General features: G+C 45.9%; 2 protein-coding genes across 2 annotated transcripts; both read right to left on the bottom strand.

Annotated features, from left to right (window-relative positions):
* Positions 1 to 2,692: 2,692 nt before the first annotated feature.
* Positions 2,693 to 5,065, bottom strand: LOC121562602 (piggyBac transposable element-derived protein 4-like; the record flags this gene model as incomplete). Its single annotated transcript, XM_045218491.1, has 3 exons — positions 4,846 to 5,065; positions 3,931 to 4,743; positions 2,693 to 3,757 (listed from the first exon to the last, which is right to left on the bottom strand). Coding segments are annotated over exons 1-3 (2,098 nt in total), but the record flags the coding sequence as incomplete, so codon positions are not given.
* Positions 5,066 to 10,758: 5,693 nt separating this feature from the next.
* Positions 10,759 to 12,246, bottom strand: LOC121572251. Its single transcript, XM_045218489.1, has 2 exons — positions 11,753 to 12,246; positions 10,759 to 11,563 (listed from the first exon to the last, which is right to left on the bottom strand). Exons 1-2 carry the CDS (start codon positions 12,167 to 12,169, stop codon positions 11,369 to 11,371), a joined length of 612 nt encoding a protein of 203 aa, XP_045074424.1. The 5' UTR covers positions 12,170 to 12,246; the 3' UTR covers positions 10,759 to 11,368.
* Between the last annotated feature and the right edge of the window lie 711 nt (positions 12,247 to 12,957).

The raw sequence follows: 12,957 nt of genomic DNA, 5'->3' as shown, positions 1-12,957 counted from the left end.
CTTCTAGTGCTGAACGTTAAAAAAATATTTTAGACCCTTTTCATGCAAAATGTATAAAAAATATTTTTTCACGTTTGTTACACTAAAAAAATTGTATCCCTTCATATGCCGAACTAGTTGCATTGTGGATTTTGCCTAAAACATGATTTTAGAAAATATTCATAGAATTACTTATTTTTTAATCACATTTGAAAACCCTTGTATGTTATATTCTACATATGTCCTTCTAGTGCTGAACGTTAAAAAAATCTTTTAGACGCTTTTCATGCAAAATGTATAAAAAATATTTTTCACGTTTTTTTATAAAAAACTTTTTATCCCTTCATATGCCGAACTAGTTGTCTTTTGAGGATTTTGCCTAAAACATGATTTTAGATAATATTCATTGAAAAAAGCTTTTTAAAAAAATCACATTTGAAAACCCTTGTATGTTGAAATTTACATCTGTCCTTCTAGTGCTGAACGTTAAAAAAAATATTTTAGACCCTTTTCATGCAAAATGTCTAAAAAATATTTTTCACGTTTGTTATAAAAAAATTGTATCCCTTCATATGCCGAACTAGTTGCATTGTGGATTTTGCCTAAAACATGATTTTAGAAAATATTCATTGAAATTTTTTTTTAAATCACATTTGAAAACCCTTGCTATGTTGACTTCTACATATGTCCTTCTAGTGCTGAACGTTAAAAAATATTTTAGACCCTTTTCATGCAAAATGAATAAAAAAAAATTTCACGTTTGTTACTTAAAAAAAATTATCCCTTCATATGCCGAACTAGTTGCATTGTGGATTTTGCCTAAAACATGATTTTAGAAAATGTTCATTGAAAAACATTTTTTTAAATCACATTTGAAAACCCTTGTATATTGTATTCTACATCAGTCCTTCTAGTGCTGAACGTAAAAAAATATTTTAGACCCTCACTTTTTTTATAAAAAAACTTTGTATCCCTTCATATGCCGAACTAGTTTTGCTTGTGGATTTTGCCTAAAACATGATTTTAGACAATATTCATTAAAAAAAGCTTTTAAAAAATCACATTTGAAAACCCTTCTAAATTGTATTCTACGTCTGTCCTTCTAGTGCTGAACGTAAAAAAAATATTTTAGACCCTTTTCATGCAAAATGTATAAAAAATATTTTTCACGTTTGTTACAAAAAAATTGTATCCCTTCATATGCCGAACTAGTTGCATTGTGGATTTTGCCTAAAACATGATTTTAGAAAATATTCATAGAATATTTTTTTTGGAATCACATTTGAAAACCCTTGTATGTTATATTCTACATATGTCCTTCTAGTGCTGAACGTAAAAAAATATTTTAGACCCTTTTCATGCAAAATGTATAAAAAATATGTTTTACGTTTGTTATAAAAAAAATGGTATCCCTTCATATGCCGAACTAGTTTTTTTGTGGATTTTGCCTAAAACATGATTTTAGAAAATATTCATAGAATTTTTTTTAAAATCACATTTGAAAACCCTTGTATGTTGAATTCTACATATGTCCTTCTAGTGCTGAACGTTAAAAAAATATTTTAGACCCTTTTCATGCAAAATGTATATAAAATATTTTTCACGTTTGTTATAAAAAAAATTGTATCCCTTCATATGCCGAACTAGTTGCATTGTGGATTTTGCCAATAACATGATTTTAGAAAATATTCATAGAATATTTTTTTTTATCACATTTGAAAACCCTTGTATGTTATATTCTACCTATGTCCTTCTAGTGCTGAACGTAAAAAAATATTTTAGACCCTTTTCATGCAAAATGTATAAAAAATATTTTTTAGGTTTGTTATAAAAAACATTGTATCCCTTCATATGCCGAACTAGTTTCATTGTGGATTTTGCCTAAAACATGATTTTAGAAAATATTCATTGAATAATTTTTTTTTTAAATCACATTTGAAAACCCTTGTATGTTGAATTCTACATATGTCCTTCTACTGCTGAACGTAAAAAAATATTTTAGACCCTTTTCATGCAAAATGTATAAAAAAATGTTTCTCGTTTGTTATAAAAAAATTGTATCCCTTCATATGCCGAACTAGTTGCATTGTGGATTTTGCCTAAAACATGATTTTAGAAAATATTCATCCTTAAATTTTTTTTTAATCACATTTGAAAACCCTTGTATGTTGAATTCTACATATGTCCTTCTAGTGCTGAACGTTAAAAAAATATTTTAGACCCTTTTCATGCAAAATGTATAAAAAAAATTCACGTTTGTTATTCTAAAAAAGTATCCCTTCATATGCCGAACTAGTTGCATTGTGGATTTTGCCTAAAACATGATTTTAGAAAATATTCATTGAATTTTTTTTTTATCACATTTGAAAACCCTTGTATGTTGAATTCTACATATGTCCTTCTAGTGCTGAACATTTAAAAAATATTTTAGACCCTTTTCATGCTAAATTTATAAAAAATATTTTTCACATTTTTTATAAAAAAAACTTTGTATCCCTTCATATGCCGAACTAGTTTTTTTGAGGATTTTGCCTAAAACATGATTTTAGATAATATTCATTGAAAAAAGCTTTTTAAAAAATCACATTTGAAAACCCTTGTATGTTGACTTCTACATATGTCCTTCTAGTGCTGAACGTTAAAAAAATATTTTAGACCCTTTTCATGCAAAATGAATAAAAAAAAATTCACGTTTGTTATTTAACCCTCCCGTTGTCCTGGTATTCTGTACACACGCCGTGCCCTCCGGGTCGAACTGTCCCCCTCTCACTAAAGGCCCAGTTGGAACATGTGGGACAGTATGGGTGCGAGCAGCCTTTGCAGATGTATTTGTTACACCTGGTGCACACCGTGTGTGTTTTACAGTCCTTCTTTGTGGGGCAGACCTGACACCTCTTCCTCTTACTGGGTTGTGCGGGGTTGGGTGCTTGGGCCGGTGGTGCTGCGTGGTCCGGTGCTGCGGGGGCGTGATCCCGCCGGGGCTGATCACGATACGTAGCCCTCTGAACAGCTTTGACGAGCGCCGCAGAGGCTTCGGTGCGAGGGAGACGGGCCCTTCTTTGTATGAACGGAGTCACTAGTGCCTTTCCCAGCTGCTCGAGGAACACCCTCCTCTTGTTTCGCTTGCCAGGCATCCAAGTGGGGTTGAGCTCTCGCCATATGACAAAAGCGTTGTAAGAGGACACGTCAAGGATGTTGTGGAAGATGACCAGGGGCCAGCGCGCGGTCATCCTCCTGCAGCTGTAGGTTCCAATCACCTTGTCTAGGTTGTCCACACCTCCCTTGTTGCTGTTGTAGTCTAGGACGATGGCCGGCTTCTTGTCCTGGCGACGGCTAACGTGAGCCTCGGTGTGCAGCGTGCTCAGGAGTAAGACGTTCTTGTTTTTCTTTGCCAGGTAGGACACTAGAGCGGTGGTGGACGTGAAGGCGAACTTGGAGGAGAAGAGGAGCCTGTCCTTTGAGGCGAGCAGCGCCTGCGGGAGCTCTGGCTTGTTCTTTCTGACTGTGCCGACCACGGTGACGTTCCTGGTCAGGAGCTGGCGCGCGAGCTCGTATGAGGTGAAGAAATTGTCGCAGGTGACGTTGTGACCCCTGAGTCCCTGCGTCAAATCGAGCACGACCCTCATCCCCTGGTTCTTCTCGGGGCCTCCGCATGTGGCCTTGCCGGTGTAGACCTGCATCTTCCAGGCGTAGCTGGATTTGGAGTCGCAGGCCACCCATGTCTTGATGCCGTATTTGGCCGGCTTGCTTGGGATATACTGGCGGAAAGGACATCGGCCTGGAGGAGAGAGAGAGCGAGAGCGAGAGAGAGAGACAGAGAGAGAGAGAGAGAGAGAGAGGAGAGGAAAGACAAGAGATTAGCTTTAGCGTGTTGTGTTGTGTTGTGTTGTGTTCAGTGTTGTGTTCAGTGTTGTTGTTGTGCTCTTGTACGGTGTTGTTGGCCCGGCACACCTCTGAAAGGGACCAGTTGCTCGTCCACCGTCACGTCGGGCCCGGGGTTGTAGAGGAGCGGCAGCCTCTCGACCCACTTGTCCCAGACCTCTCTCACGGCCGCAAGTTTGTCACCGCCGCCTGCTGCGCGTCTCTCGGCTCTGGTCTGACGGTCGTCGAAGCGAAGGAGTCTCGAGTAAGCGTGAAAGACTTTGAGCGGCATGGTTGCGCGGAAAATGGTCCTTCCGCTCTCGGCGTCCCAGAGACTAGAGGCCGCTTCGCCTCGGGACCTGTACACGCCGGCTAGGATGAGCAGCCCTACGTAGGCTCTCAGGTCTGTGGAGTCCATCGCTTTCCAGCGGCCGCCGCCGCCGCCGCGGTCACGGTCTTCGTGGTTTTCGTGGTTTTCGTGGTCGTCGGCGTAGTGGCGGTGGTCGTCGTCGCCGTCGTCGCCGTCGCCTCGGGCTCCGTATTTTCGAACGCCCTCCAGATTGGTCATCTCCAGGATGATGTCTTCTATCTCGGGTGTGAAAAACAAGCGAAACGTGGACAGGATGTCGCGGGCTTGGCCTACGGCCTGCCTAGTAGGCCCGGGCCTCATGTCCTCCGGCACCTCAGCAACCGGCCTGTTACTTTTTGCCGCTGCGGCGGCCCCTCCGACGCCGCGATTGTTGTCACAGGGCACCGAGCACCATTGGATTTGGCCGTTTCTCGACACGAATGTCTCTCTTTCCACTCGAGGGATATCGTGTTGTGTTCTGGGGCTGATGCTGCGGCGGCGGCGGCGGCGGCGGCTGCGGCAGTGGCGGAGGTCTCCTCGCTCTCCTCGCTCTCCTTCACCTTCCCCTTGTTCTTCTTCCCCTTGTTCTTCTTCTTCTTGTTGGTCGTCGTCGTCGTCGTCGTCGTCATCGTCTCGTTCGTCTTCTACGCCTTGACCTTCTTCTACTTGGACATCGTCCTCGTCATCGGCGGCGTCGGCGGCTGCGGCGTCGTAGTCGTCGTCGTCGTCGTCCTCTGTGGTCTCCTCGTCCTCTGGGTTGTATTCCTCCCCGTCTTCTTCTTCGGACGCTTCCTCGTCCGCTTCCTCATCGCAGTCAGAGTCATTGGAAAATATCTGTTCTAGGACCTGTTTGGCCGTGAATCGCACAGCACTCATAATAGCTTCGGCACCCAGGCTGGGGAAGTCCCCAAGACCTCTCTCTTCGGCACGTGTCCGGACATGCCACGGAGGCAATATTAGTAGTAGTAGTAGTAGTAGTAGTAGTAGTAGTAGTAGTAGTAGTAGTAGTAGTAGTAGTAGTAGTAGTAGTAGTAGTAGTAGTAGTAGTAGTAGTAGTAGTAGTAGTAGTAGTAGTAGTAGTAGTAGTAGTAGTAGTAGTAGTAGTAGTAGTAGTAGTAGTAGTAGTTATTGGTGTTGGTGTTGGTTTTGGTGTTTGTTTACGGCTTACCTAGTACCTCTGGCTCAGAGCTTATGCCTCTAACGTGTAGCCTGGGTCGTTTTGACCCAGACAGGACAGGACAGGACAGGACAGGACAACGCTAGGGGTTATACAGCAACTCGCTCTAACACTCTGACATGTAGCCTGGGTCGTTTTGACCCGGTCAGGACAGCAGGTGGAGACATAGAGCGAGTTGCTCTAACACCTAGGCTCTAACACGTAGCCTGGGTCTTTTTGACCCGGTCAGGACAGCGGGAGGGGATATACAGCCACTCGCTCTAACACCTAGGCTCTAACACGTAGCCTGGGTCCTTTTGACCCGGACAGGACAGGACAGGACAGGACAACGCTAGGGGTTATACAGCCACTAGCTCAAACACATAGGCACTGACACGTAGCCTGGGTCTTTTTGACCCGGTCAGGACAGCAGGAGGAGATATACAGCGAGTAGCTCTAACACCTAGGCTCTAACACGTAGCCTGGGTCTTTTTGACCCGGTCAGGACAGCAGGAGGAGATATACAGCCACTCGCTCTAACACCTAGGCTCTAACACGTAGCCTGGGTCCTTTTGACCCGGACAGGACAGGACAGGACAGGACAGGACAGGACAGCGGGAGGAGATATACAGCGAGCCACTCGCGCTAACACCTAGGCTCTAACATTAACCCCCGAAAATAAATAAATAAATGAATATAATATAATTTATTATTTTTGTATGGGAGTGGTCATTGAATCCACAATATAACAGGTTCGTGTCTCACAGACAAACAACATCCATCCATCGAAGCTATGTCGACTTTCCAGAACACAGAAAACGTCAAGGGGGATTCTCGCTGCATCACTGCAGTGTTTGACATACACACGTCGGACTCCAGTCACGTAACTACTACTACCGACAATACCACCACCACCACCACCACCACCGTCGTCGCCACCGTGATCGGTCTGGGCATCGTCGGAGGGTCGACTCGACTGAATCTGAGCACCATCAACTTCAACGACATCTATTCTGCGTTCAATCGAGTAGTGAACAACATACCCATACTGCTCGGCTACACGGTGAAAAGCCTCTCGGTCATGCCCAACAACAAACTGGAGGTGAGACTATTTGTCGAACCCAAATATAGTCTGTTGAGGTATGAGCTGTGGCTCGTTCGGGTCGTAGGACAGGCTCTGCTCTTGTGGTTTTACCACGGTGCAGTGTCACACATCATGGTGACACACCGGGACCACCATGTGCAGAAGATACACCGTCAAGCTGTGGGATGGTGTCCCTGTGCTGCAACGTTGACCGGGTTCGACGACAGCGAGTCTTGTACTTGTGCTTTGTACTACGACATGTGGGACATGGACGTTCGTCACAGCCACGTCCGAGACCATTTGTTGACATATTATCGGACAAAATATCGGCAAATGCCATGCGACATCTCATCCGTGTGTAGCGGTGTCCACATGACAGATCTCTCAGATGAGGAACAGACACTTCTGATGAAGACAGTCGCCTGGATATTTCAAGGCTTTTCTGTTGGCCCCAAACAACACGCCATGATGGGGATCCGTTCGAGCCTAGGCATACCTTGTGATTTCACGAAAACCCAAAATGTTGTACCGCAAGTCTACAAGTTGACAGACTGTCAGAATGAAACACGTGCGGAGATGTTCAATTGTCAGCAAGCCGAAGAGCAGATGACATATATTCACTTGTCGAGGAAATGGTTATCTTGGGTTTCCAGCATTGTCCTCGACTAGTGACACACACACACACCTACAATATTACAAGGAAATCACCAGATTCTTTTACCAAGTTAAAAATTTCACTGTAATGTCTGTACCTACAATGTGACCAATAAAAAGTTGATTTAATTTCATTTGCAAGGGTCCCGTTCACAGCACAGCACACACTCGCTCTAACACTCTAACACGTAGCCTGGGTCGTTTTCACCCCAGCCAGGACACGAGAGGACAACGCTAGGGGTCATACAGCCACTCGCTCTAACACATAGGCACTGACACGTAGCCTGGGTCTTTTTATTTTTATTTTTTTTTATTTTTGTTTGACCCGGACAGGACAGCGGGAGGAGATATACAGCCACACGCTCTAACACATAGGCACTGACACGTAGGCTGGGTCGTTTTGACCTCGGACAAGAAAGGACAGGACAGGACAGGACAGGACAGGACAGGACAGGACAGCGGCACGGGATATACAGCCACTCCCTCTAACACATAGGCACTGACACGTAGCCTGGGTCTGTCTGACCCCGGACAAGACAGGGCAACGCTAGGGGTTACACAGCCACTCACTCTAACACGTAGCCTGGGTCTTTTTGACCCGGACAGGACAACGGGAGGGTTATCAAAGACCTATCATTTTACAGCGGTACAATGCCGACATCTAGTGGTCATACAACATACAGGGTGAACGAAAACACATGCAAACACAACGCATAACCGCCAGAGGGGCTTCACCGGCTTGTGGACTGTGCTTTTCTAATAACTAATAGCTTTTCTAACACGCTGTCCTTGGACAGTTGAGTGGAACCTAGATTAGGCTTCACTGAGCCTTGCAATGATCATGAGCACATTTACCTAGGTGTGCTTGTGTGTGTGCGCATTCTCATTGTCTCCCCCTAGCGTTCCTACAGTGTCTTTACCTATTCAGGCATAGGCAATAGCGGCTGCAACGATGCTTTAACTAATAGCTTCCTCTAACACGCTGTCCTTGGACAGTTGAATGGAACCTAGATTAGGCTTCACTGAGCCTTGCAATGATCGTGAGCACATTTACCTAGGTGTGCTTGTGTGTGCATTCTCATCGTCTCCCCCATAGCGTTCCTATAGTGTCCTTACCTATTCAGGCATAGGCAATAGCGGCTGCAATGATCTGATACAAGTGTAATGAATATGCTAGTTCGGATATGATAGCAATAACGGAGAGACAGATCTAAAGGATAAATAAACATAACCAATGAAATGAGAGACACAGACGTGTTCAATGACATGTTTAGTTGTTTACGTTTATTCGGTGTCATTGACATACAACATGCTGTACGGGGAACTGGGGTTGGTATTAGTGATCGGCCTCAGCTGGTGCTCCGTCATGGCTGAGGGATTCCACATTGACACGGTCCAGGGTTTCCTTCTCGTGATCTGTCAGGGTCCTGTTCTTCAACAGGAGACAGTTGTACCACGAGGCCATTGCGGTAGTCGATTCGGTGGGTGATCCTGGTGTAGATTACTGGTGGCGATGTAGGAGTGTATAGGAGGCCTGCTTGGGTTATCCGAGGTGGGTTTGATGAGAGCGCAGAGCGAGTTGATGTCACAGTGATCGACTGGGCAGAGTTTGCTGTGCCCAGATAAGGTTTCCCAAGAGGAGCGCTCAGTGACAATCGCTCTCGAGCCTAACCCGTATATAGTTCCTCATGCGGTCCCGGTGATTTTCGTCTAGACATCTACATATTGACGGCTCTACCTGAAGTAACCTCATTTGGAACCGTTTGGCATTAACTGCAACCCGCGTCCAATATGATGAGCGTGCCTCCCTGGAGTCTTCCGACATGGACACAAACTGTACCTGGGCTATTGGGGTTGCTGAACTGTACCCTGCGATGTTGGTCTTGTTGCTTCTTGTTGTTCTTCTCATTCACGGTTGTCTCCACTTCATCCTCGCCCGGTACCTGGGCTATGGGCTTGCTGAAATGTACACTGCGGTGTTGGTCTTGTTGCTTCTTGTTGTTCTTCTCATTCACGGTTGTCTCCACTTCATCCTCGCCCGGTACCTGGGCTATGGGCTTGCTGAAATGTACACTGCGGTGTTGGTCTTGTTGCTTCTTGTTGTTCTTCTCATTCACGGTTGTCTCCACTTCATCCTCGCCCGGTACCTGGGCTATGGGCTTGCTGAACTGTACACTGCGGTGTTGGTCTTGTTGCTTCTTGTTGTTCTTCTCATTCACGGTTGTCTCCACTTCATCCTCGCCTCGGTACCTGGGCTATGGGCTTGCTGAAATGTACACTGCGGTGTTGGTCTTGTTGCTTCTTGTTGTTCTTCTCATTCACGGTTGTCTCCACTTCATCCTCGCCCGGTACCTGGGCTATGGGCTTGCTGAACTGTACCCTGCGGTGTTGGTCTTGTTGCTTCTTGTTGTTCTTCTCATTCACGGTTGTCTCCACTTCATCCTCGCCCGGTACCAGGTAACGTCCGCGTCTGCGTCTGCGTCTGCGTCTGCTTCCGCCTCTGCGTCTGCGTCTGCTTCCGCCTCTGCGTCTGCGTCTGCGTCGTGGACGAGTTTCGTGATTTGAGCACTCGTTTAGCACGTCACACAGGGCATTGCATTGGGATGTCATGGAGGATTGGGCTGTCTCGGTAGAGAGGTTGTGATCGTTGTGCCCCAAGCACCGTTTCTTGGTAATCGGTCTGGGTTTAGGTCTGTGTGTATCGATATTCGCCTCGTGAGACATCATGTATGCTGTTCGACACCTAATGACTCGGTTCTATGATTATTATACTGTAGCGTCTATGGGATCCGTGTGTGTGTGTGTGTATATGGGTAATGTAGTGTGGTGTGAGATGTATTAATGTGTGCCATTCGAATGTAAATATATGTCCGTACACACTGCACGCATAGCCCTATAGTGAAGGTCTTTACACAGTCTACCACTATTCTATCTGCCACGCTTGTCCGGTTGGAATAAAGAAGTGGCGTGAGTCGGTAATATGTACCCAGCTCATGTACGCTTTCATATTATCCCTACCTACACCTGTGACTGTTGTCTATGTTCCTATGCATAGTATTGTTATGTTGAAGTGATGAACCTGTGTCAATAAAGGATACACCAGAGGCTAAGACGATTTGTTCCTTGTCATTTATTCACTGTCATTTACTCACATTTACACCACAAAACACATATATATTTAAGGTTGAAATGCACACGGGAGGGTAGTCCACTAGTGGGACACGTAATGTTCATCGCCAACAACCAAGTAACAAAGGCACAATAGGGACAACATGTGTTAAGCTACACAACTGATTTTACATTGTAAGGAGACCTAGGGTCTATCCATGAGGGACAGTGTCAAGATTGTTTTTTGCATTCCTTCTGAAGCTCCGGGTCTTGTAGACAGCTTTGTGTTTCGGGCGATGCAGATCTTGACACCGGGGACTGGGGCTGTAAACACAACGCACAACACCGTGCACAACGCTCAACATACTCTGGGTTCTATGAAAATATCACTACTATAGCCATACCAAACGGTCTGGGTAAGGTCTAGCGCTACCAATCCCCTCGGTTCTCAGCTCAGACAGAGGTGGAGATTACAGAGACGATGGATGGAGGTCCTTACATGAAGCTGGACTGCGAATTGTAAGGGTTGACGGTTCTGCTGCTCATGTAGTCTCGAGCTGAGGAGGGTATGGAACTGGGGTTGGTATTAGTGATCGGCCTCAGCTGGTGCTAGATCCAGGGTCCAGGAAATCTTGTGGTGTTGGTTGTTTCCAACGATGACTGTTGCCCCTGTCATCTTATTTACTTTGAGTCTTGTGAAGGTTGGACTAGGAGTTGCTGCGGTGCTGCAAATTGCACGTGTCTCACGGGGTAGTCAGACAAGCTTTTCACTGACGGGTCGACGTAGCTCGCAAGCATGGCTAACAGAGAGTCGAGATGGTGGTAGTGTGTCAACTCTAGGTACATGGGTCTTGTGAAGGGACTGTCCTTGGGTCCTATCATTGCATTGACTCCATCACTGCTGAGGGATTTCACATTGACACGGTCCAGGGTTTCCTTCTCGTGATCTGTCAGGGTCCTGTTCTTCAACAGGAGACAGTTGTACCACGAGGCCATTGCGTTAGTCGATTCGGTGTGTGATCCTGGTGTAGATTACTGGTGGCGATGTAGGAGTGTATAGGAAGGCCTGCTTGGGTTATCCGAGGTGGGTTTGATGAGAGCGCAGAGCGAGTTGTTGTCACAGTGATCGACTGGGCAGAGTTTGCTGTGCCCAGATAAGGTTTCCCCAGAGGAGCGCTCAGTGACAATCGCTCTCGAGCCTAACCCGTATATAGTTCCTCATGCGGTCCCGGTGATTTTCGTCTAGACATCTAGATATTGACGGCTCTAACTGACGTATCCTCCTTCGGAGCAGTTTGGTATTGACTGCAACCCGCCACCAATATGATGAGCGTGCCTCCCTGGAGTCTTCCGACATGGACACGAACTGTACCTGGGCTATGGGCTTGCTGAAATGTACACTGCGGTGTTGGTCTTGTTGCTTCTTGTTGTTCTTCTCATTCACGGTTGTCTCCACTTGATCCTCGCCCGGTACCTGGGCTATGGGCTTGCTGAAATGTTACACTGCGTGTTGGTCTTGTTGCTTCTCGTTGCTATTCACGGTTGTTCACTCGCCCGGTACCTGGGCTATGGGCTTGCTGAAATGTACACTGCGGTGTTGGTCTTGTTGCTTCTTGTTGTTCTTCTCATTCACGGTTGTCTCCACTTCATCCTCGCCCGGTACCTGGGCTATGGGCTTGCTGAACTGTACACTGCGGTGTTGGTCTTGTTGCTTCTTGTTGTTCTTCTCATTCACGGTTGTCTCCACTTCATCCTCGCCCGGTACCTGGTAACGTCCGCTTCGGCGTCTGCGTCGTGGAGGACTTTCGTGATTTGAGCACTCATTTTGCACGTCACACAGGGCATTGCATTGGGATGTCATGGAGGATTGGGCTGTCTCGGTAGAGAGGTTGTGATCGTTGTGCCCCAAGCACCGTTTCTTGGTAATCGGTCTGGGTTTAGGTCTGTGTGTATCGATATTGGCCTCGTGAGACATCATGTATGCTGTTCGAAACCTAATGACTCGGTTCTATGATTATTATACTGTAGCGTCTATGGGATCCGTGTGTGTGTGTGTGTGTGTGTGTGTGTGTGTGTGTGTGTGTGTGTGTGTGTGTGTGTGTGTGTGTGTGTGTGTGTGTGTGTGTGTGTGTGTGTGTGTTATATGGGTAATGTAGTGTGGTGTGAGATGTATTAATGTGTGCCATTCGCATGTAAATATATATGTCCGTACACACTGCACGCATAGCCCTATAGTGAAGGTCTTTACACAGTCTACCACTATCCTATCTGCCACGCTTGTCCGGTTGGAATAAAGAAGTGGCGTGAGTCGGTAATATGTACCCAGCTCATGTACGCTTTCATATCATCCCTACCTACACCTGTGAATGTTGTCAATGTTCCTATGCATAGTATTGTTATGTTGAAGTGATGAACCTGTGTCAATAAAGGATACACCAGAGGCTAAGACGATTTGTTCCTTGTCATTTATTCACTGTCATTTACTCACATTTACACCACAAAAATCACATATATATTTCAGGTTGAAATGCACACGGGAGGGTAGTCCACTAGTGGGACACGTAATGTTCATCGCCAACAACCAAGTAACAAAGGCACAATAGGGACAACATGTGTTAAGCTACACAACTGATTTTACATTGTAAGGAGACCTAGGGTCTATCCATGAGTGACAGTGTCAAGATTGTTTTGCATTCCTTCTGAAGCTCCGGGTCTTGTAGACAGCTTTGTGTTTCGGGCGATGCACATCTTTACACCGGGGACTGG

This window comes from Coregonus clupeaformis, unplaced genomic scaffold, assembly GCF_020615455.1.
Source record: "Coregonus clupeaformis isolate EN_2021a unplaced genomic scaffold, ASM2061545v1 scaf1609, whole genome shotgun sequence".
Taxonomy (NCBI): Eukaryota; Metazoa; Chordata; class Actinopteri; order Salmoniformes; family Salmonidae; genus Coregonus; species Coregonus clupeaformis.
The sequence above is the reverse complement of the archived record's forward strand: the minus strand, read 5'-3'. Positions and strand labels throughout refer to the sequence as shown.